This window comes from Polyodon spathula, chromosome 5, assembly GCF_017654505.1.
Source record: "Polyodon spathula isolate WHYD16114869_AA chromosome 5, ASM1765450v1, whole genome shotgun sequence".
Classification (NCBI taxonomy): domain Eukaryota; kingdom Metazoa; phylum Chordata; class Actinopteri; order Acipenseriformes; family Polyodontidae; genus Polyodon; species Polyodon spathula.
The window spans coordinates 4,414,380-4,438,726 of NC_054538.1; the positions used below are offsets into that span (position 1 = coordinate 4,414,380).

The 24,347-nt window shown below is 38.6% G+C and overlaps 1 protein-coding gene across 2 annotated transcripts in view; it reads right to left on the reverse strand.

The window, feature by feature from the left end:
• LOC121315455 (mitogen-activated protein kinase kinase kinase 7-like) overlaps window positions 1–24,032 on the reverse strand; it is a 47,313-nt gene extending 23,281 nt beyond the window's left edge. Inside the window, exons 1-10 of one of the 2 annotated variants that reach the window (XM_041249564.1) lie at window positions 23,355–24,032; window positions 18,143–18,253; window positions 17,225–17,290; window positions 16,772–16,817; window positions 16,003–16,141; window positions 14,093–14,221; window positions 11,523–11,647; window positions 11,292–11,422; window positions 10,354–10,435; window positions 448–587 (exon numbers count right to left, since the gene is read on the reverse strand). In XM_041249564.1, coding sequence (XP_041105498.1) covers window positions 448–587; window positions 10,354–10,435; window positions 11,292–11,422; window positions 11,523–11,647; window positions 14,093–14,221; window positions 16,003–16,141; window positions 16,772–16,817; window positions 17,225–17,290; window positions 18,143–18,253; window positions 23,355–23,441 — 1,056 coding nt within the window. In that variant the 5' untranslated portion in view covers window positions 23,442–24,032. The remainder of the gene's footprint in view (window positions 1–447; window positions 588–10,353; window positions 10,436–11,291; window positions 11,423–11,522; window positions 11,648–14,092; window positions 14,222–16,002; window positions 16,142–16,771; window positions 16,818–17,224; window positions 17,291–18,142; window positions 18,254–23,354) is intronic. The other variant, XM_041249565.1, reaches the window with a different exon arrangement.
• Between the last annotated feature and the right edge of the window lie 315 nt (window positions 24,033–24,347).

The following is a 24,347-nucleotide window of genomic DNA, read 5'->3' on the forward strand; positions in this document are numbered from 1 at the left end:
GGGAGAATAAGAGATAATGCCACTGGACTCAGAGGATCTCAAGCAATAAGGAGAAATATGAAGAAGGAAGATGACAAAAACCAGATGTGTAGACCTTCTGGGGCACCAGGGGTCGGTTGTACTGAGCCCGGATCCGGGATCGGATCCCTTTAGATCTTGATCCTAGTTGTGTTGTATTAAACGGATCAGTGCTCAATCTGAGCTCAAATCTGAGGTCAAACCTGATATGTGAAAAATACAGCAAACAAGGGGTGGGACTTGGCTGGAGATACAGTACTGAGTGTCCTGTTGCAATTCAGTGCCTTTTAAACCTGTTTTAAAATTATTTTAAACAGCGCGTGTATGATAAACAGCGCATGTGAAAATGCTGACCTGACAAGCGCTTAATAAATGGGCCGCTAAGGGTTAAAGCACAACTGTATGGATTCACACACGTAATTAATGTACCTTGTGTTTAAACTGTTGTGCAAACTTTGATTCAATTCGCTTGATAGTATCATTGGTAGCATTGGCCTGGAAGTCTCCTGGTTCCATATTTAAATCACTCAAGTTACTAGTGTTTGTGGAGGTGTAATCCACATAGGATCCTAATGAAAAACAAACAAAACGATTATTACGCTGCAAAAACATACAACAGAACAATTTAATACAAGCAATATGAACATTATATTTTTAACTGAAACAGATATCTGAAAAAAAAATATATATATATCACACACACACACACATATATATATATACACACACACATACATATATATATATATATATATATATATATATATATATATATATATATATATATATATATATATATATATATATATATACACACACACACACACACATACAGTGCCTTGCAAAAGTATTCAGACCCCTGACCAATTCTCTCATATTACTGAATTACAAATGGTACATTGAAATTTCGTTCTGTTTGATATTTTATTTTAAAACACTAAAACTCAAAATCAATTATTGTAAGGTGACATTGGTTTTATGTTGGGAAATATTTTTAAGAAAAATAAAAAACTGAAATATCTTGCTTGCATAAGTATTCAACCCCCACACATTAATATTTGGTAGAGCCACCTTTCACTGCAATAACAGCTTTAAGTCTTTTGGGGTAAGTATGTACCAGCTTTGCACACAGTGTCGGAGTGATTTTGGCCCATTCTTCTTGGCAGATTTGCTCCAGGTTGTTCAGGTTGGTTGGACGACGCTTGTGGACCGCAATTTTCAAATAGTGCCACAGATTCTCAATGGGATTGAGATCAGGACTTTGACTGGGCCACTGTAGGACATTCACCTTTTTATTCTTGAGCCACTCCAATGTTGCTTTGGCCTTGTGCTTGGGATCATTGTCCTGCTGAAAGGTGAATTTCCTCCCAAGCTTCAGTTTTTTAGCGGACTGAAGCAGATTCTCTTGCAGTATTTTCCTGTATTTTGCTCCATCCATTCTTCCTTCAATTGTAACAAGATGCCCAGTCCCTGCTGATGAGAAGAATTCCCACAGCATGATGCTGCCACCACCATACTTCACTGTAGGGATGGTGTGTCTTGAGGCGTGGACAGTGTTAGGTTTGCGCCACACATAGCGCTTTGAGTTTTGGCCAAAAAGCTCTACCTTGGTCTCATCTGACCACAAAACCTTTTCCCACATTGCAGCTGGGTCACTCTCATGCTTTCTGGCAAACTCCAGACGTGCTTTCAGATGGTACTTTTTGAGTAACGGCTACTTTCTTGCCACCTTCCCATACAGGCCAGTGTTATGCCAAGCTCTTGATATGGTTGACTGGTGCACCATTACTCCATTCCCAGCCACTGAACTCTGTAGCTCCTTCAAAGTGATTGTTGGCCTCTCTGTGGCTTCTCTCACAAGTCTCCTTCTTGTTTGAGCGCTGAGTTTTGAGGGACGGCCTTTTCTTGGCAGTGCCTGGGTGGTGTGATGCAGCTTCCACTTCCTGATTATTGATCCAACTGTGCTCACTGGGATATCCAAACACTTTAGTATATTATTTTGTACCCTTTCCCTAATCTATGCATTTGTATTACTTTATCTCTAACTTCTGTAGAATGCTCTTTGGTCTTCATTTTCCTTCAGATTCACAGCCTTACAACGATCCTTCAACAGTGGGCTTTTTATCCAGAAAATGAGACAGCAACTTTAATGGTTCACAGGTGGAGGCCAGTGGTGAGGTAATTGTGTCCTCGTTAGGGCAATTTCTTTCATCGGTGCAAACTGGGAGCTTCCACAGCACAGGTGTTGAGTACTTATGCAAGCAAGATATTTCAGTTTTTTATTTTTCTTTAAAATATTTCCCAACATAAAACCAATGTCACCTTACAATAATTGATTCTGAGTTTCAGTATTTAAAAATAAAATATCAAACAGAACGAAATTTCAATGTGCCATTTGTAATTCAGTAATATGAGAGAATTGGTCACTGAATACTTTTGCAAGCCACTGTGTGTGTGTGTGTGTGTGTGTGTGCGCGTATACACACACACACACACACACACACACACACACACACACACACACACACACACACACAAACTGCAATTGCTTGCCCTTGGATTTTATTAGTCATAAAAACACTAAATAAACACTAGTAGATTAAAGAACACATTATTACAATGCAGAAATAATAATTAAAAAAAAACTTTGAAAAAGCTGCATTGCTTTATTTCTGTCAGTTGAAAGAGAACAGAGGCAAGCCAAAGCTGCTACGAATTCTTCATCTGTCTGCATTCTATATTTAACTTATCCCGGAATAGCATAAAGTTTAAACAACCTCACATTTTCCATGCAGTTCCTGATACAACAGGACCTATCAAAGATTTATTCAGTTTTTAAAAACAGGTATGAACAGGCAATGATGATTCTCTTTGATACAAACAACATGAACACCCAACAGCGAAATACTGACAGATAGTTTTTGTTTTCTTTCTGGTGGCACAGTGCCACCTGAAGTGTATGCAGGCAAAAATTTCAGGGATTTCAGAGATGATGCTGTATAGTTGATCGAAGCACAATATTTAAAAGTGTTAGCACAACTGAAACGGATGGCCAAAAAAAGGCTGGTAGCACGTTGGGAAATGACACATAACATAAAGTACATTACGTATAGCACATTACATATAGCGCATTGCTGTAATTTGATTAACTGTATTAGTAACTTGTAACTGTGATGGTTCCTTTTTCAAACAAGGATCTGGCTAATGCATAGCATGGACATCACAATGCACTTCAACAGTGCAAGACAAACCTTACATAACTCATCAACACGATTTTTTATCATCCTGCTAGAAAATGGCATCAGAGGGAACGTTAGGTTATTACCATAATCCTGGTTCCCTGAAAGAGAATGACAATCATTCCCGAATGAGAAGAGCCTCTCTGACCGTCAATCACTGAGCATATATAAAAAAGCTGCCCTGTCAGGGCCCTGCTGTGAGCGGGAAGTCCCTCCCACCTCCTGTCGAAGAGGGACATTTTCTTTTGAAAACAGAGGACAGCTGGGGACATGAACCCCTAAGTGTAATGGTTGTCATTCTCTTTCAGGGAACTAGGGTTATGGCAATAACCTAACGTTCCCTTTCAATTTGAATGAAAACCATTACCGAAGCTATCGTGGCTCCAGATTACTGACAGTACAGCCCCACGGCGATAGCATCAGAGCCCACATGACGCCTAAGGGCATGTCGCCTGCAAAACTCTAGAGCCCAGAGTGGGTCTCGTTCAGTTTGTAACATCAAGGCGGTAAAAACGCACAAATGTCTGACTACCTGTCCATGTAGCAGCATTGCATAACCCATCTAAGTAGGCGCCATGAAGGAAAGCCCATGAAGTTGCCTGGCCCGTAATGTTCCCCCGGTAACGGGGAGTCTGCCTGTTCATACACCAAGTGTATCGCATTTGTCACCCAGTCCGCTAGACGTTGCTTCGATAGGGCCTGACCTCTACAGCGGGACCCATAACAGACAAACAGCTGGTTGGACTGTCTCCAGGACGCCATCCTATCCAAATAACAGCGAAGAGCCCGAACAGGGCATAGCGTGTGTTGACTACAGTCCTCCTGCGACTCATGCGGGGGAGGTCTGAAAGTTTCCAAAACCACCGATTGGTTAATATGGAACGAGGATACCACCTTTGGTAAAAAGGATGGATTTGTTCTTAATGTGTCATCGATGGACAGCGCATGAAGCTCACTTACTCGTCTGGCAGACGTAATGGCTATTAAAAATGCCACTTTCAATGAAACAGGGCACAGTTCTGCTGACGCCATGGTCTCAAATGGGGGACCCATAAGGGCCTGCAGTACCAGTTCTAGATCCCACTTGGGGACCATACTTTTCATGGGAGGACGAAGCCTCTGAGCCCCTTTATGAAATTGCACTGCCAGGAAACGTGCCCCAGGGGACACCGATTCAATTTTGTCATGGCACACTGATATTGCTGCCAGGTATACCTTCAAAAAGTAGATGCTGATTTTCCTGCGTCAAACAAGTGTTGTAAGAAGGTTAATATTGTCTCAAATCGGGCAAGTCACAGGATCTACTACTGCAAATGGCAGACCCCGTCTAAATAGACGGCTACGTTCAACGGCCAGACCCAGAGTTGGAGTTAGGCTGGGTTCGGGTGCCATAATAAGAACATAAGAAAGCTTACAAACGAGAGGAGGCCATTCGGCCCATCTTGCTCGTTTGGTTGTTAGTAGCTTATTGATCCCAGAATCTCATCAAGCAGCTTCTTGAAGGATCCCAGGGTGTCAGCTTCAACAACATTACTGGGGAGCTGATTCCCGACCCTCACAATTCTCTGTGTAAAAAAATGCCTCCTATTTTCTGTTCTGAATGCCCCTTTGTCTAATCTCCATTTGTGACCCCTGGTCCTTTTTTCTTTTTTCAGGCTGAAAAAGTCCCTTGACACTGTCAATACCTTTTAGCCCCTCAGCAGGTCCTTGCGCAGCGGGAGCTGCCACGGCTGATCCGACAACATGTCAGAGAGGAGAGCAAACCAGGGGTGTCTCGGGCATCCGGGTGCAACCAGCAAAACCTGTGCTCTCTCCACCCTGATCCTCTCTAGTGGCAGGGGTAATAATCGTAGCGGAGGGAACGTATATAATAGCCCCTGTGGCCAGGGGTGAGCTAGCGCATCTACTCCCAGGGGACCCCTGTCTCTCTCCATGGAGAACCATAGAGGGCAATGAGTGGACTCGGCTGAGGCAAAGAGGCAGACTTGTGCCGGTCGAAACCTCTCCCAGATCTGTTTCACCACTTGCGGATGCAGCCTCCACTTCGAGCTGTCTGGAGCTCTTCTGGACAGGAGGTCTGCTGCCTTGTTGTCCACACTGGGGAGGTAAACTGCCATGATGGAACGCAAGTTTCTGTGCGTTCAGGACAGGAGTCTGTGCGCTGCGTGGTGAAGGTCCGGCGAGCGCAGGCCGCCTTTGTGGTTTATGTAGGCTACCACTGTAGTATTGTCCATACGGACCAGCACATGTTTGTGCACTAATTGCTGGTGAAAATGAGATAACGCCAGGTTCACTGCTTGCAGCTCTTGGGCATTTATGTGCGCTTGCTGCCAATGTCCCTTCCACTGACCTCTTATTCCTCTCCCATTCCAGACCACTCCCCAACCCAGGCTGGAGGCGTCTGTAGTGATCACTTCCCTTCTGTGAGGGTATCCGAGGGGAGACCCGAGGTGTAGATTGCCGGGACTGAGCCACCACTCCTGTGTCTTCCAGCATTGTCTGGACACTCGCACCAGCCAGTACCGATCTTGAACTGGGTGCATCTTGAGCATATTTACCCAGGCTTGAAGCGGGCGTATTCTCAGCAGCCCTAGTGGAAGGATTCTCGAGGCGGCTGCCATCAGCCCCAGCAACCTTTGATATACTCTGACCTGTGGAGAGCGTCCTTTCTGAACAGGGAGAGTGTGGCCTCCAACGACCAAATCCTGTCTTCCGACTGCGAGGCAAGCATGCTCACAGAGTTCAGTTTGATTCCCAGGAACACTGTGGACTGAGACGGTAGGAAGTTGCTCTTCTGTTGATGTATTGAGAGCCTTAACTTCGTCACATGATCTATGACCTGTTTTGTGTGTGCCTCTGTGCGTGCTTTTCAATTCGCGCAAACTAGCCAACTGTCCAGATAGTTCAGGATCTGAATACCCCGTATGTACATGTTAAGATGGGAGTGTGACCTACACAGGCAGAGAGACGTGTTTAACTTTAGCTAAAGAATTTAATTACCATGAAGTTTTTTGTCAATTGAAAATATATGTACAGACAAGAGATGAAACAAGGTTCTGCATTGGATTGAACAGAAAAACAAGCGAGCACTCCTGAGATAGACCCTTTGAAAACAAGGCCATGCCATTACATTTGCAACTTCCCTACTGGACCTTGATAGTGCCTCTTAGCTACTTATGGAAAGTTTCAGCTTTCTTTCTCACCTTGCTACATCAGCAATTCTCAGAATACATCACCACACTGGGATCACCACATTTACCCATACCACAAGTGGTAGGCCGATTCCCATAACTGCACATTGTATAGAATAAACCTCAACCTCCTGAACAACAATGGAACGTCAGCTAAAATACTGAATACAATATTTTTTGTCTTATATTTATTGCTACAGAAAATAACATATCTTCTATCAGAAGGCAACACTGGAGAAAGAAACTGAACATGAGTACGAAGTTCAGCTTGATAGGTCAGCTGGTGGAACAGTATTAAACAGGCCTAGTTAGTTGGCACCATTCTTCTGGGTATAATATCAAATTCAAACATTAAAATATTTTGTTCATGGATAGAATGATACAGAAGGGAATCCAGATGCTTGCATAGTACATGTACCATATACTTTGATGACCCTCCTAAAGTCCAACTTCCACTGCCTCAAAGTGGCAGGAGGGTGACAACGGATTTTCAAGATGAAGTACAGCTGGGTCCCCTGACTCTGGCAGGTTCAACCAAGCTGTGAAAGCTTGAGTAACATACTCTGCCAAAGTGGAAGGCACTCACCAACACCCCATACCAGTGTGGCGAGTTATAGCCAACCCCCCACCATGATAAAAACAGACAAAAACATGGCCTCAGAGAATAACACAGTGAGACTGACAGCGCGTCAGAGAGGTCCGCAAGACTGATAGAAAGTTTCAAGGAAGTATGAACTTCAGGTCATCCAAGTATATGCACCAACAACAAGCTATTCAGATGAAGTCGATGATTTTTATGAAGTACAAGAACTATATGAAAATATGAAGAACCACTATAAGTTCATCATCTTTGACTTCAACGCCAAAATAGGAGCCCAGCAAGAAGACAAAGATACGGTCGGCAAACTTGGACATGGCGACAGGAACAAGAGGGGTGACAGACTAGACTAATTTGCAGAGATCAAGAACTTCATCATGCACATCATCTTCCAGAAGAAACCCATCAGGAAAAGGACATGGAGAGGACCCAACGGAGTGAAGAATGAAATTAGCTACATACTCACCAACAAGAAAAACAATGTACAAGAGGTCTCAGTACAAAACAATTTTAACACATGAAGTGACTACAGACTTGTAAGATGCAAAATACACCTAAAACACAGCACTTGAGAGAACTAAACTCGTGATGACAAAATCCAACACAATCAACATAGAAATACTCCAAACGCTAAGTCTGGTGTTTCATGAAGAAAAGGGAAATGAAACAAACAGCTGCGCTGAAGTCAAAGATTAACCCCTTGCAGTCCATTTATTTAACGCTTGTCAGGCGCGTCCAATCCAATTTATTTTCACACGCTCTGTTTAAAATATATATTTTTCAGAGTAAAACAGGTTTAAAAGGCATTGAATCGCACAAGGACACTCAGTACTGTATCTCCAACTAAGCCCCACCCCGTGTTCCCTGTATTTTTCACATACTGCTTTATAGACGTGTATACGGATCAATCCTCTCCGGATCACTCGTTTTATCACCGAACTCCTCAATAATGTGGTTGTTATTTTATTACTATAACATTAAAGAAAAGCCCTGTAAATGTTCGTGTTATCTCTGTAGTGCACAGGTCTATGAGACACACTTTTTTTTTTTTTGTTTCATTTGGTTCCTGTCGGTCTCACTCGGCCATTGAAAAGTTTTCTCGGCTTTTTCTGGAGAAAAACGACAGTGCTAACCTGTGCTTTACCTGTCTTTTTTATGTCATCGGATTGGAAAGGGAAATTTGTAATGTCGGACCTGGTCCGACATTGGACTGCAAAGGGTTAAACACATTATGCTCTGCAGACAGTAAGAATGTGCATTACTGAGGATATACATCGTTCAACTGTAGGTTGGCATAGAAAACTATTGAAAATAAACGAAGCATGAAGAAAGACTGATCGTCAGGGGAAAAAATGATTTTAGCAATCAAACATGAGGATAGGACTGATTTTGAAGAGAGTCGAAGACTTTTACAAAAAATTATATCAAGATGAAAAGAGCAATGCAGCAGATTACAAAGATGAGATGGAAAAAATGCAACCTGAGGAAGAAGTTCCAGACATTCTACCGGAAGAAGTGACGCATGCTATCAAACATATGAAGACAGGAAAGGCACCCGGAGAACATGGCATAAAGATTGACATCATGAAAGAAGGTGAAGAACTGACAAAAACATTGGTCGCATATTTTTACAGATTGTATTAAGCAAAATAAAGTGCCAAATGACTGCCACAATGCATTGGTGATACTTTCACATAAGGAGATAAAGAAGACCTCAAGAGCTACAGACCTGTTAACTTACTTCTTATAATCTATAAAACTTTTACCAATATACTCACCAACAGAATTCAAGATAAATTTGACTCAGCACAATTAAATGAGCAAGCAGGATTCAGCACAATGGATCATCTTCAAGTTGTACAGCAAATGATTCAAACCAGCAACGAGTACAAACTACCACTTTGCTAGGGATTCATCGACTATGAAAAAGACTTTGAGTTTACACAAGATCTGTATTAAACTCTCTGAAAAAACAAGGAATTGAGAAAATGTACAGAGACTTGATCAGCACCATATACAAGAATGCAACATCCACAGTAAGACTCCATAGAAACAGTGACAAAATCAAGATTGAAAAAGGAGTCCATCAGGGAGATACAATTTCCCCAAAGCTCTTCACGGCCACGCTAGAAGACATTTTCAAAACACTGGATTGGGAAAATAAGGGGCTGAAGATCAATGGAGCCTACTTGAATCACATACGATTTACTGATGACATCCTCATATTTACAACGTGCCCAGAAGAATTACAAACAAGAATACAAGAACTACACAAGCCTAGCATCAAAGCAGGTTTGAAAATGAACTTGAAGACTCAAGTCATGTTCAATAAATATACCATTCCACAGGCAACTGAAGTCAGTGATATCAAGCTTGAAGAAGTCAACAACTATGTGTACTTAGGATAATTAGTTTCCGCAAACAAAGAACTAAATGTGCGAAATCAACTGAAAAGCAAAAAAGGGCTGGAGTGCCTTTGGAAGATTAAGCATGGTTCTGAAAGGGAAACTACCCTTATGCCTCAAGAGGAAAGTCTTCGACCAATGCAAACTGTATGTACAAAAGTATGCAATGTTGTTATAAGAGCGAAAAAACTAAAAAGGCAGTGTGGGCCGGACATGCAGCAAGATGAACAGATCATCGCTGGACCAAGAGATACTGGACTGGATCTGAAGAGATAGAAAGTGACCAAGAAGACCACCTCCAGGAAGATGGCAGAACAAAATTAGGAAACACGCCGGAGTAGCGTGGATGAGAGTCGCAGCAGACAGGCTTTTGTGGAAGAATCTTGGGGAGGCCTTCATCCAGCAGTGGATTGAAAAAGGCTGAAGATGACAATGATGATGATGATAATTATGATGATACTTGAAGAAAATAAATCAGTATTTAAAACCAAATTCCTATTTTTGGTCACCGTTTCTGAAAACTTGACACTAACATCGGAATGCTACAGCTTTCTTGGCAAAACAAAGCTAGTTATAAATATGGAATTCCTTTGGAAAAAATCTACACACCCACAGCAAACTTGGGCCAAAAGTCATTTTGTATCAGTAGCACCCCTCTAACCAGTTACAAACTAGAAATGGGAGATTCTATGAAGAAAAACAAAAGAATCACTGGTGGCTTAATATAACGGTTAGATTGGGGTTATAAATATTAAGAAAAATGAAAATGCTAAAATATGACATTATAATGTGGCAGGTCAATTCCTACTGGAATGATTTTGCCACAGTAGCATAACCCTGAACATGCGAAGTCATTATCTCTCTACTAAGAAAGACCATGCTGCAATCAGCCTTCTCCATACCTGTACTGGTAGCCGAGTTGCTCTGTCCTTCATCTGAATTTTGGCAAGGATACTGAAGTGGCTCGTCAGATCCTGGAAAATACTTTTGGACAAAAATATCAGACTTTAACATTGACATTATTATTAAAAGGAAACACTGATTTGTTTAGCAAATGGCAGACTGTGCTAGCTACATTTCTTTGGGTTGAGGGGGTGGGCTCAATCACACAAATCATACAGTAGTTTTACTTTGCCCATCACTACACTAGCATTTGATTATTCTAAAGTTACCTGGTTTTTATTCAAATGTTTATGTACATGAAAAATATACAGAGGCTCCTCCATATATCCTGATTATGATACTGTAAATAATTGGACATACCAAGACTCTTTATAATTGGATAAATCATTGAATGTAAGAACTGAAATACATAAAAACCAACAGACAGGTACCTTCTTATATCCCCCGATTCTGATACTCCTTATAATAAAGAATGTCCCAAGTTTCATCACATTAGATACACTTTTCTCCAAGTATACAGCATGTAAACAGTATAAATGGTGACAAATGTGCAGGTGCCCCCACAATATCCCCATCCCTGGTGATATTTACTACAACATGTAGAAAACGACATGGATACCAACAGGAACCTATACTTGATTGCATCAGAACTTCAAAATGACTGTACTGAATGTGGAACAAAACTTAAAGAAAGCAGGGCAAGCAAACAAATTCATGCACACACACAGCTCCTTTTTTAGTCAGCAAATTCAGCAAGTCATTAGCTTAAGACACAGGTAGGTCAGATCACAATTCAATTGCAAGTCATTTCCCTTTTGACTAAATTATACATTCCCCAGATAATACATAAAATACTGCAAGTATTGCAGTTTAAAGAATACTACTCTACAATTTGCTGAGTGTAACTATGACAGCAATGTTAGCCAAAACAAAATACCTGCATAAGATGTGTCATTATTTTGACAATCTCCTCCATGGAGGGGCGCTGTGAGGGGTCCTTTGACCAGCAGCGAGTCATTAAACTCTCTATGGGTTTGGGGAGGTTTTTGATCAGCGGAGGCCGAGTACCTAAAAGAGAGCCAAGATGACATGTAGTGATTGAGTTTCCATTTCCAAACCCTGAGATCATTAGGTTATTAAACTGTACATGTCACTCAATCCATCTTACCATTGTGAACAGCCCACATGATGCGAAAGGCAGGCCCCCCGATTTCATCAAAGGGTTTCCTGCGGGTTATTACCTCCCACAGAATTATCCCCCAGCTGAACACATCACACTTCTCACTATAATTACTGCCTGCAATACAAAAGTTTCAGGGGTTATTGTAACTGCTTATTAAACAAAAAGATTGCTACAGCTCACATTTCCCATTTACGGCGTACTGCTTTTTATATGGCAAATTAAACGTTTCTCTAGTTGAACTTAAAACTACACATTTCTAATTATTTACGTCTAGTCACACTGTCGGCGAGGTTCCCCACAAAAAGTTAATAATACATTACAAATATTACTGTCTTATCTTAAGTCTTGACAGCTACTTGATTAGAGGAAAAAAAAAAACTCCAACAGGCAACACAATAACAACTATTTACAAGCCCAACGTAACAGTCTGTGCTCTCTCCAGAGATAATTTTCTGTTTTATTTAGAAAAATGATGGCATCCATTCTCCGGTTTTAAAAAGAACGCACTTTGTTCACAAGCATCCCTGCTTTGCTGAACACACGCTCACTCGGGACCGATGTTGCAGGGATACTTAACATGCTCTTTGCCAAGGTTGCTAGGCTGGAAAAGCGTGTCTGGTTATTTTTCCACCAAATCAATAACTGGTAATTTTAATTCAAGAAGGCGTTCAAAGATAGAATAAACTTTGTTCAACCTTGTTTGTACGTCCAGTATTAACTTGAGTGGTGCTTTCTTTCCAAAATAAGCCGTCACTGAAGGCGTTGCGTTTTTACTTGTGTTCCCGCTGTCGTGTTTTGTCGGGTGCTGTCTCACTAAGTGATCCTGCAGGTTAGTGGTATTGCCACAGAAGCTCATTAAAACTCCACAAACAGCACATTTTACTTTTACATTTTGTTCTTTTGTATAAAAAAAAAAAAACTTCCACTGACGGCACTATTTTAACTGAAATTAAAATCGCCACTTTAACTAGGAAAATCTGATCCTGAAATGCAGCCTACCTCTAGTCTCTTCTCCAAGTTTTATTTTCTGTTTTTGTCACGCTTACTTTGAAAACATACGTGCTGCGTAGTGGGCAGGGATGTTTTTATTATTATTATTATTATTATTATTATTATTATTATTATTATTATTATACATTCCCATTTAGGGAACTAGATCAATCATCTTTTCCACTGTACTTACTCTTGGTGAACATTTTCAGAGACACAGTTCTGCTTCTTACTGCTTTTGGCACCAAAAAGGAATAGCCTTTCACAAACTGCCGATCTTTTGGCCATTTCAATACAGCAGGTCTGTGCAAATAGCAATCTACATAATTTTAGAGACAGTATCAAGAGCAGTAGCAGATAATCACCCCTTAATCTTGCAAAGCTACGTTTACATAGCTGTTTGGGAAACATGGTGCAGCAGCTCTCTTCCTTGTCTTCGTGGAATGAGTCATGAAGTTCAGACACACTTTTGTTGCAGCTACCCTCAAGTGCGGAGTTGCACTTAATTTAAAATAAGATTTGAGAGAAGCCAGAAGCTTAGGAAATAAAGTATAAACAAGTTCTTTTAAATCTCTATCTGTACTCTTGTTTGAGGAGCATCAATTACTATTATAATAGTTAAAGACTCTGAACTTCATCTGAAACAAGACCGCGCATCTCATTTGAACGTATCCTGATTACATTTCTAAAAGAAAATTAAAAGTACCTCCTAGCAGGTAATTTGCAATTACAATATGTACTTCTCTTATAATAAATACCACAATGTAATAATCCAAATATAACAATAAGTGCCATACTAGAGTGGTTTCTGTCTGACCAAAAATAACCCAAAGGGTTTCTTTCTATAGTCATAAATGAGACATTTAATTACATAACGGGCAACTGTTCCCTAAGAAAACAATTACCAGCTTCTTCTCGTGTTTAATACTAATGCATTAACCCTGTCCCTAGATATAAATTAAATGTACTGAATGAACACCTTGTGTATTTCAATACAGCACAGCACATGTGTATGGTTAATATGTCAAATTTTCTCTAGGGACTTCTAAATTGAACTTCATGGTCTTTTCTTTGCACAGCTTCTCTTTAAATTTAATAAGTGTTGGGATTTCATTTTTTGCTTGGAATACAGTTTGAAAATACCTTATGACCACTGAGCTCAGATTATAGATTTTCAAGTGCAAATTTCATTTTTCGTGTCTTGCACTTTCAATTCTTTTTTGGTTTCAAATGACCAAACTTTGTGTTTCTGGGGTGTTTTTTTTGTGTAGCATATACTGAAACTCGTAATTGTATCTGACAATGTGTTCAATAAACAAGTCCAGTATTTTTACCTAGTTAAACTTTTAATATCAAAATAGATACCTACACATCTATTCAAACATTAAATCATGACTAAGTACTGTATTAATTCATTTTCTACGAATACTTGTATCAATCTATGAAAACGGTTTACTCCGTTCAACATAAAAAATAAAACAAATTAAACAAAAAATAATTGTAATCTATAGATTGCAGGCATGCTTTACTCATATACATTACATGCAAAATTAGTTCATGTGGACCTGCCTTCAAACACTTCCGGTGCCATCCAAGCAGCACTCCCTTTGTTGTTGGTCATGTGTGTCTGAATGTCACAGGCTGTTCCAAAGTCACAGATCTTCAGAACCGTTCCACCAGCCACAAGCAGCAGACTAACAGGAGACAGAGACAATCACTCAACGTATTGCCGTTTTAAGATCGGAGCAAAATAATTAAGTGTCAGGATGCCTTGCATTTGCTTCATCACTGTGCTTTTGTGTTAAACTTTGATTACAAGCTAGTACTGATGATATTAGGGATGCAACAATTAATCGATTATTGATTCCTGAGCTTCGATTACATATTGATGAACAGATGCATCAAATCTGAACCCAGTTTGAAGTCTTAAAAGCTTGAGTGTGTAAGTGCTAGTACTCTAGATTAGTGCGTTGCTAGGATATACACTTCAGGCCTCTACACTCGAGTTGGACAAGCCAAATCAGAAGTAGGAATATTGTATTCACGTTTTCGCGATGTAACAATTAAGGGAATACATTTTTGTTTGTTTTAAATCTATTAAATCTACCAATTACTTTATTTTGTTTCAATGCATGTTGTGTTTGGATTATATGGCAAATCTTAATATATAAAGAAGAACGTTTGCCTGTTGCCTGAATGTTTAGATCCAAAAATTGGACCCCCAGGGTACTTTATTTAGTAACCCCATTGCTGGATCACTACAGTAGCAATGTATCTCAAAATTAAAGAAACCCACAAAACCAAAAAAAAAAAAAAAAGGAAAAAACCAAAAAAAAAAAAATAAAGCTAAAAAAAGGGAAAGGGGTCCGAGCGCATTGTGCGGCACCCAAGATCGGTAACTTATAGGAAACCATAACGCTACCGTTCCCCAATTTGTCATGCATGAAATATTGAATTACCAGGCAGCACCGGGTACTTCAGCTAGTATTATATAAAAAGAAGCTGAATTTAGTATGATAGTTAAATTAGTCAGGATCTGTGAGATTAACTCAAATGTCTTGCTGTTGGACATAAAATGTCAACAGTAATGAACAAACATAGTTCAGATAAAAAAATATTTTGTTAAAATAGTGTTTTTTATTATTATTACAATGTTAAAAAGGACATCTGATACAGACACACGAATATTTGTTACAGTTGTTAAACTCAAGTCCTTTGTATTTCTTTTTTAATATAAGTGCTCTAATTTGAATGTAAAATGTGCCTGTTAAAAAAGAAAGTTTGTTTTTATTTTGAAAATTAAAATATCAATGCATCGATTATAGTTGATAAATGCCTATACGATAATTTAATATTAAATTTGGGTGCTGATTGTACCACTAGATGATATACAGTAAATACACTTGCTAAATAATAACAAAATCGAATAATATCAACTATTGTGTTAAAAAATATCATGACAAATCACAACATGATATCAGAACAAAATTAACAAGCTGTATCTTGTGATACACCAGTGGTTGAGTACTGTAGCAATACAGAAAATAAACACTTAAGGAATAACTACATGTTCACTCCCTCACAGAGGTAGAAATACAAGTCATACCTCACAGTTTAAACAGTCTTTATTTAACAAGAGCTTTCTGCATGTTTTCTTCTTCTCTAGGGTGTTACTACTGGAATTTCCTCATTAAAGGTTTGCTCCCACCTATCACACAAGGACAAGTTGCTTCTCTGGACTTGTATATTTCAATTTAAACTCAAACAAGAAGTCACAAGAAGTCTGACAATCACACCAATTCATTTTTATAACAACCGACGGTAGACTACATCTTAAAGATGTGTGCAGTACGGATTTAAAAAACGAGTAATCCTTGACTCGCCGGCACAAAGCAGGACTACAAAAACAAGAGGATTTGTAGCTTTGCAAACAAGAACAATAGAGAATATACAAGAGATAAATATGGTTAAGTACTTTGGTGGTTTGAGGTCTCGGTGAATTAAAGCCTTTGGTTTCATTCCATGCAGGTAGGACACTCCCTGGGAACACTGAAAACACCAGCTCATAGCATGGGCAGCCGTGTAACAGAGCAAAGGTTCAGCACCGTGCAGCACTGTGAACAGAATGACAAGGCAGGGTAGTCAGTAACATTTTCAAATCAGACGTTTGAGACAAAAAGATGAATTCCGACTCCCCTGTTCAACTTAGTGGTCTGTGAAATCGCAATGCAAACTATTTAGTAACATTATTTTCTCATAACAGATTTCAAATACTTATACAGAACAGAAGTTAAACCATCTATATACAGGTCACAGACAAAAGTATTGGCACCCTACAGGTAATATAATAATTCAAGAACAGATGTTCAATATAAGAATGTTGTGAACATTAGACACCAATTAATATAACAAAGACTAAAAATACAACATTTCTGGTAGTTTAACAAACTATTTATAAAAAAAAAAAAATGTACTAAAAAAAACAAAACACAAGCAATTTCAAATATCTGTTCATGAGGGGGTTGAGTTGTAGGGTTATGCATTTGACCCTAAATTTCTGATTAAAAAACCTGTAGGTTTGGTCCAGCTACAGAGTACTTTAAAACATACTACTAATATACTAAGAAATATCTACAGGTTTAGTAACATTTGATTTGGTTGATACAGTTAATCTTTAAATAACATCATTTAAATACACCAGTACAAGCTGGAGTAAACAGATCTCAGAAATATACTATACATACCATTGTATAATGAACCTCCTTCAGCATATTCCATGACTAGACAAACCTTAATATAAAAATAAAGCTATGTTGTATTAATCAGATCAAAGATGTCATGTTTAAAACACTCCCTAGTTTAGAAATGTATAATCTAGTCTTTAACCTATTTTACACATATTTAGAAAGGTTTTGACAATCACTACCACAACAGCTTCTGGAATCTAATGCCAAAGAATGGAGATAGTTTGCAACACAAACTTCCCAAATAAGAGAATGTGCTGTTACCACAAATGCATGCTGCTACATAAGACTTGCACACATCCTTTGTTAATAGTATAATAAAAAAAAGAATGCCTCAACAATTCCAGAGAAATCTAGATATTTGTGTATTTATTCAAAACAGCATATTAATGAGGGTACAGGAATGCAAGTGGCACATCAATACTAAAATACAGCCCTTTATCATTGACATACTGGATTATTACAGGATCCATACAGCTTCACGATGTTGGGGTGGTTTACACGAGACAATTGTCGAAGCTGCAAGAATAAAAAAAGGTTTTAGTAACACAGACAAATTCAATATATTGTGGCACAGTAGGAGGAGGAATGATGCAGTAATGGAGGGTAATGGAGCTACATCCTCCGTATCGCCATGGGGTTGCTATTAAGCCAGAAGTGGAATCACCTGGCTGTAATTTAATGAGCGACACCTGCCTGGGATTAAACAGGCAGGTGTATAAAAGCAAATCTAAATGTTTACAGCGGGCTGTCTGTTTGAAGTCTGGGTAATACCTGTGTGGTTGTACCTGAAAATCTGAAAAAGGTATTGTGAAAAGTGTAACCTGTATTGTATTTTGTTGAACCAGTAAATGGTTTAGCTGTCTGGTTGATAGCTAAGACCGAAAAGTTTAGTTAGCACTCCTAGGTGGTGTTAGGCTTTTGTTTTGTTTCAGTCTGTTGTGCTTAATAAAAGTTTTCAGAAAGTGCTTACAACTTGCATTTAGTATGAAGCTAAAATTCTGCATATATTGGTGTTTCAGATTTTAAAACGTTGCTTCTTTATTTCAACTATCAACATATTTTTTCATCTCCGCACAACAATGAAATAAAAGAAAAAAGTTCAAGTGGAACAGCAATTGATTCAATTAAAAAGATGACGTGTGTTATTGTAAGACAGCTCAACATCAAAAATCATCACTCACAAATCAGCTGTTTTTGCCACCATTAATATATTTCACTTTATAATTGAATGGAGCACAGGACATTGCAACCAACTATCAGGTAAAAGGCTCACTTTATAAAAACATTTCTTTTTTTTTTAAGACATGGCTTACATGTGTGTAAATCGTGTTGAGTGAAAACTTACTTATACAAATCCAAAACAGTTACCTCAACACTGAATGCTTTTCTTTCCGATTCACTTTCTATTGTCTTAATCGCTACGTCTTTTCCTCGCCATTTGGCCTTGCAGACGACACCAAAGGCTCCTCTACCAACTACCTGAAAGAATTAAAGAGGAAAAACACAAAATTTCAGAAATATAATTTTAAAAAATGTAAGTCTTCAGAAACCAAGACTGCCACTGTTGAAATAATTTGTATTTATTAATTTTTTTAAACACAGTAGTGGCTGTACAATCCTACTAGTATTATCAATCACGTTAGTACAATCTTAACTAGAGAGTTGGTCAGGGAGGCATTAATATTAACGTACACTAATAGCACTGTGTCTACTGGTACAATTTTGCTTTACCGTTCTGTAGTGGAAAGAAAACCTTGTCAGTCAAAATAATGTAAAGGATTATGCAGCACATGAATATCAATGCAAACCTATTCAGAATTTAGGAAATCTGTAATGTTTTTCATGTGGGACTAAGTTTGGCATTTTTAAATGGGAATCAGAGTTATAGTGCAAATGAAATATAATATTTGTGTATTGTAAATAGTAGGGTCTGCAATTATATGGCAAATATCTACGTTTTTTCAAATAAAACACATGTCTTTTGCCTTCCTGAAACAGTATGATTATAACCTGTTTACAGTATTGTTAAGTGTTTAAAGTTTTTCCAGTGTGGCTAAAAAATGTGAAGTTACTTTAGCCACAGTGGCTAACTGAATGAAAGAGAGGGAATGTAGTTCTGGTATAATAATAAAGATCTGCAGCGGTGTTGCTTGTTACAGAGCTGTGTATCAGGGACGTGCCCAGGATCTAGTCTCACCAGTCAACAGGGGGGATGTGCTAAAGTTCAGTGAAGTTCAATCTCGTCTCCGTGTCGCATACATTATACACCAAACTAAAGAACATGCTGTCACAACCAACCCACTGAAGATTACTGAGAGCTGAAGCAAGTATTTTAAGCAAACCAATTTCTCACATAACCGAATAATCAACAATGTTTCACATGATTATTATTTGTTGGCCATTACGCAACCTGAAAACACAGCGTAACAGCCTGATTACAGCGTCATTTTTCCAGGTAACAATGTAACGGCCTGTTATGCTCAACAGCGCTGGTGAGAACCCTGGACGTTACTCCATCCACTCACAGAACGTCAACAGCAAATGTTTTACATTGAACTGCAGTTAATGGCTGACCATGATATGTTTACAACCTTTAAAAAATAAATAATAGGTTGATTGATTTGTAACTCTAAAGGAAATGCTTTGTGTAACTAACGATTATACAATAAAATTACCAATGAAGAAGTATATTAATGTTAATAATCCACATGGGACAACATTTTCACTTATTTTGACACTTTCTCCAATGATCAATTTTCAGTTCACTTGCATGAATTATGATTCGCGTGTTGAAGAGTCAAAGTAAGGCAAATCAAACTTGTTAAATATCAAAGACGGGAGTGTTTGTTTGAAACCCAGCCTGGAGGTTTACTGACTTCCAGTTTCCAAATATGATTATCAGAAGGCCATGGCTGTTTTTTTCTCCAAGCCATGAAAAATAAGCTGCCTAGGCAACACCTGCACTTTGTGCAAAATATAACAGCAAAATATAACAGCAACCACCCCCCCCCACACACACACACCCATCATGTTACAGTGACCCTGATGACTGCAATGAACTCAGCATGTTTATTTGAAATATTTTGCAAGTGTTTTGTGTGGAATTGGTGACCGCACCTTTAACTGTGTACAGCTGTAACGTGGGAATAGCATGCTGCAGCTCCCATGCTCAGTGTTAGTGAAGTCCTGATCTGACAGCATGTAACAGACAGCTCTTATGATTACATGTTACTGTTTATTTTTCAGTAAAAACAAGTTTAAATTGCATTGAGTTGGTTCTGCTACTTACGATTTTAAAAAACAGATTTTTACACAACACTTGAACACGTGGGTCATCGGCCCAAGTGTTGCATGAAACGGGGGGTACCGTATTCTGCTGGTGTTCACACAGCACCTATCTGCGCTTACAAGCTTTTCAATTAAATGAAATTGTTTAGTGCATTTGTTATCGTCCTTCTCGCACTTTTATTAAAACATGCAATAGACTCCCCCCCCCCCCCCCCCCCCGCCTTATAGACTGACATCATAGCACATTCATAAATATGGACACATGGTTTTAAAAAGGACAGGCAGCATTTTTGTATTACAGGTGCCAAAAACACCCTTAACACAGTGTGAATGGTAGGTGAGACTGCTGGAGTACATGCTAATAAATAACATTCTCTAATTAACAATGTAGACACAACTGACTGCATGCTTATGTTAGCAGATACAATGTTACTCTATCAAAAAAAAAAGATAAATACAGGGGTCACTGAATAGATAATCGTATAGTCAAGAAAAATCACAGATCACCAGCACACCCCTAATGTAGTCACACTCATACTTATTTTAGACTGCAATACAATTCCCTAATATAAAAACAAGATGACATCATGAAATAGATTCTAAGGGTTATAAAGTATGGTTTATATTTTTAGCTTTTATTACAATACCTTTTTTTCAGCACACACCGATCAATATGTGTGTGTATCAAACAGAGTAACTTACAAAACAAAAACACTGGTGGGAGAAAGCAGCTAGGTAACCTCACTCTCTACAGAGATCTACAGCACACGTGTTTAGGGTTACCAGTATTGTACTGTTTACTCAATAGCACACAGTAATTCATGCTGCAAGAAAGACCCTGTGCTGCAGCTCTCAATTAGATATTTCTCCAGGCCTCAAGCAAACATCCTTAAATCCATAGGATTTAATCTTATAAAGATATAACTTCAGCATTGAAGGACACATTATGTTCAGTTATAACAAGCTGGAATTATGATTGCAAAAACTGTTTTGTGTGCAGTTACTCAAGAAAGGATTACACACTGTAAGTAGTCTGTGGCAGAGGGTCCAAGTGGCAGTTGCCCAAATGTAAAAGATTTTATAAATTGATCAGCAATTTCAATTTCTTATGAAGCTCAAAGCCCCATTGGAGTGTATGACACAGTCCTCAAGAAAGATGTTCCTGGTTCCAAGACCTCACTGCAGATACAGATTCATTTGGTGATTTTGGGGACCAGTGCAGAGGGACAACAAAGCAGACAAAACCCCACTCTGGATGTGGCACCTCTACTCTATTTCCTTCAGTATATTGGCCAATCACTAAGTGCAACCGTTCAGAGATTTAATTTGACGGGACAGAGGGTGGCAGTTTAGCTTTATCTTAGAGGTTGTATAGTGGCTTGTTCTGCTGCGAGTTCAGGAAAGTATTACATTTGTTGAGAAGACCAGACAGATGCGTTGCCAGCTGCAGTTAGATTATGTCAAAGTCAATGTTTCATTCCTGAATGACAGAGTGTAAAGAGCTCAAACATATCAGTAGTACCCCCAAAGACAACTTTCCAGAGTTGTAGTTTCCTTTCGAATGCATCAATTCTTTCATGCTGGGCAATAGAATGAGTGCTCCCACCGTTTAACAGTGTCATTCGACACTGGTATTTTTGCCAGTTCCTTGGCCTTCAGCTCTCCAAACATTTTCTTTTCCGCTGTAGTTGTGCATTTCATTACAGCTTTAGTACCAAGCAATTCCTTACCCTTTCCCTCAAAAAATGAATGTTACTTGCTTTTATATATACCGAGCATCAAAAGAAACTTATCACTATTATAACACATTTATTAAAAAAAAAAAAAAAAAAAAAAAAGTATACAAAATGATGAACATTGATTAAAAAGAAAACAACTCAATTATTGTCACTCAATTATTCATCCCTGACCATGACTCGCATGACTATGACTGAAGCATATGCACTTAATCACCTAATTAGTGAGACAGTTGATTGGACACTGGATATGGCGTGATTTCAGCTGTTGAATTGCAAGCTTGAATAAAATCAATGAAGAATCACAGAAAAACAAAACAAACAAAAAAAAAAACAATATGCCATGTCTGTCAACAGAGCAGCGCCTTCGTGCAATCGGCATGTTGGAGGCTGGACTAGGGCAGCGTGCTGTGGCTCGCCGTCTTGGGTGCTCACAGCCAGCAATTTCAAACCTGGCAAGATGGTATAACCAGACAAACTCTGTCAATGACAGGCCACGAACTGGGAGACCAAGAGTCACAACACCTGCCCGAGATCAACAGATAATTTTGCACCATCTTCGTGATGTCAAATGTTAATCAGCACAATAAAAAGTCACTGCACCTGCTCTAAAACATTGTTTGTCATTTTTCAATCACATCTAGATAATTGTATCCAAATACAAGTGATAAGTTTTTTTTGATGCTCAAATAAGTGATACGTTTCTTTTGATGTTCAAATAAGTGATACATTTCTTTTGATGCTCAAATACAAGTGATACGTTTCTTCTAATGCTCAGTATATTTCATGCTTGGTAATTAAATGGCTTGGTAATATAGCATATTTCAGACACAAACCTGGCTTCCAAAAAAAAAGAATAATGACCCTGAAAGAGCACCCTCTGCAGGGATAAAAACAAAGTGCAGGTAATAAACTGCTCCATCATTGCTGCCAAAAGGTTCTGAATGTGTGATGTTTGACAACAGGCAAGAAGACACTAAACAGAGCAGAACAAACCTTGATCCCACTAATCTGGTAACACTCATTTCCAGAAACAATGCAGGTCTGTTCAGCAGTGGACTACAATAAAACCTGTATCACTAACTTGAAATACATTTATACACTTGATACAACATTCCCTATTTATTGGCACTACTCGATAAATTGATAAGTAAAAGTTAAAGATGCATTCTGAAGAAAACTCAAAATGAGCTCTCTGTGTGTGTGTGTATATACATACATACACATACATATATATATATATATATATTATATATATATATATATATATATATATATATATATATATATATATCTATATATATATATATATATATATATATATATATATATATATATATATATACATACACACACACACACCCATCATGTTACAGTGACCCTGATGAATTGGTGTACGACTGGTGACACTATACAGTTCTAATGTAATATTTATGTTTGTTTACTTTAAAAAGTGCACGGATTAATAAGCTCCCTTTCACCTGCCAAAATCCACTTTACAAATTACAGAACCCAACAGCACAATGAGGGTTCGCCATCAATTAAAACCCCCTTACCTCTTCAACATCAAGGTCCCCGTAGTCAATTTCTTCAAAGGGATAACCTCCTGGCGTTTCAATCATTTCAGCTGATGGGGCAGACATTGCCACTCAAGCTAAATGAGTGCTCATCAAAAGATAATAAACAACCGACTAATAGGCATCAACTTATAAGTATATACATAAAAATATATATTTTTACATACACATATATTACATAAATAAGTCAGGAAATCTAAAAAGTTTATTAAAAAGAAATGTAAACACTAAAACTATGACGGCTCAACTCGAAGTGGCACACACCTCAACTGTCCAATGCAACAATAACGTTGCAAACCTAAACTTGACAAATCACGAGCATACGATTTACGTTTTTAAAACACTTCTTTCGATAAAGCCACCTAAATATCCCCGTATCTGGAGTTACCAGACTTACAGGCCTTTACTGGCCTTTCGCAGCCTAGGGATAAAGTACCAGTTTCTTGCCGCAGACTGAATCCCCTTAAGCGGTACAATGCCTTTAGCACTTTCGCTAAAGTTTTCATCGGATTAAATTATTTTGGACCCCGTGAAAATATACAGCCCGGCTGTACAATATCGGTATTTAGTACCCATCTGATTATAGGTGCTATAACTAAAGCGCTACTGCCACTGTCTGCTGTCTGACTTTTTTTTTCACAGTTGCTGCCGCAACTCCAGGAAGTGGGTGTTCCCTCGAATTCTGTCCCTCTGTTTTTTTAATTGCTTTGAAGCCATTCCAGAATCTGTCACTAGAGGCTCATGTGGGTCGCCAAGGTACTTATAAATACAGGTGAAAGACAGCCAGTGTGGCTGAGGAATGTGTTTTGTGAACGCCTTTTTGTTGTAGTGCCTTAGATCGGCATTTGAAACGAGGCGTTGTTTTTTTTTCTTGTGATGGTGATACGGTTCTAGATTATACCTTTTTATATTTTTGTATTAAATATTAGTGTTATAGACTGCTTAGAAATGAAGTCATATTTCAGTATCCTG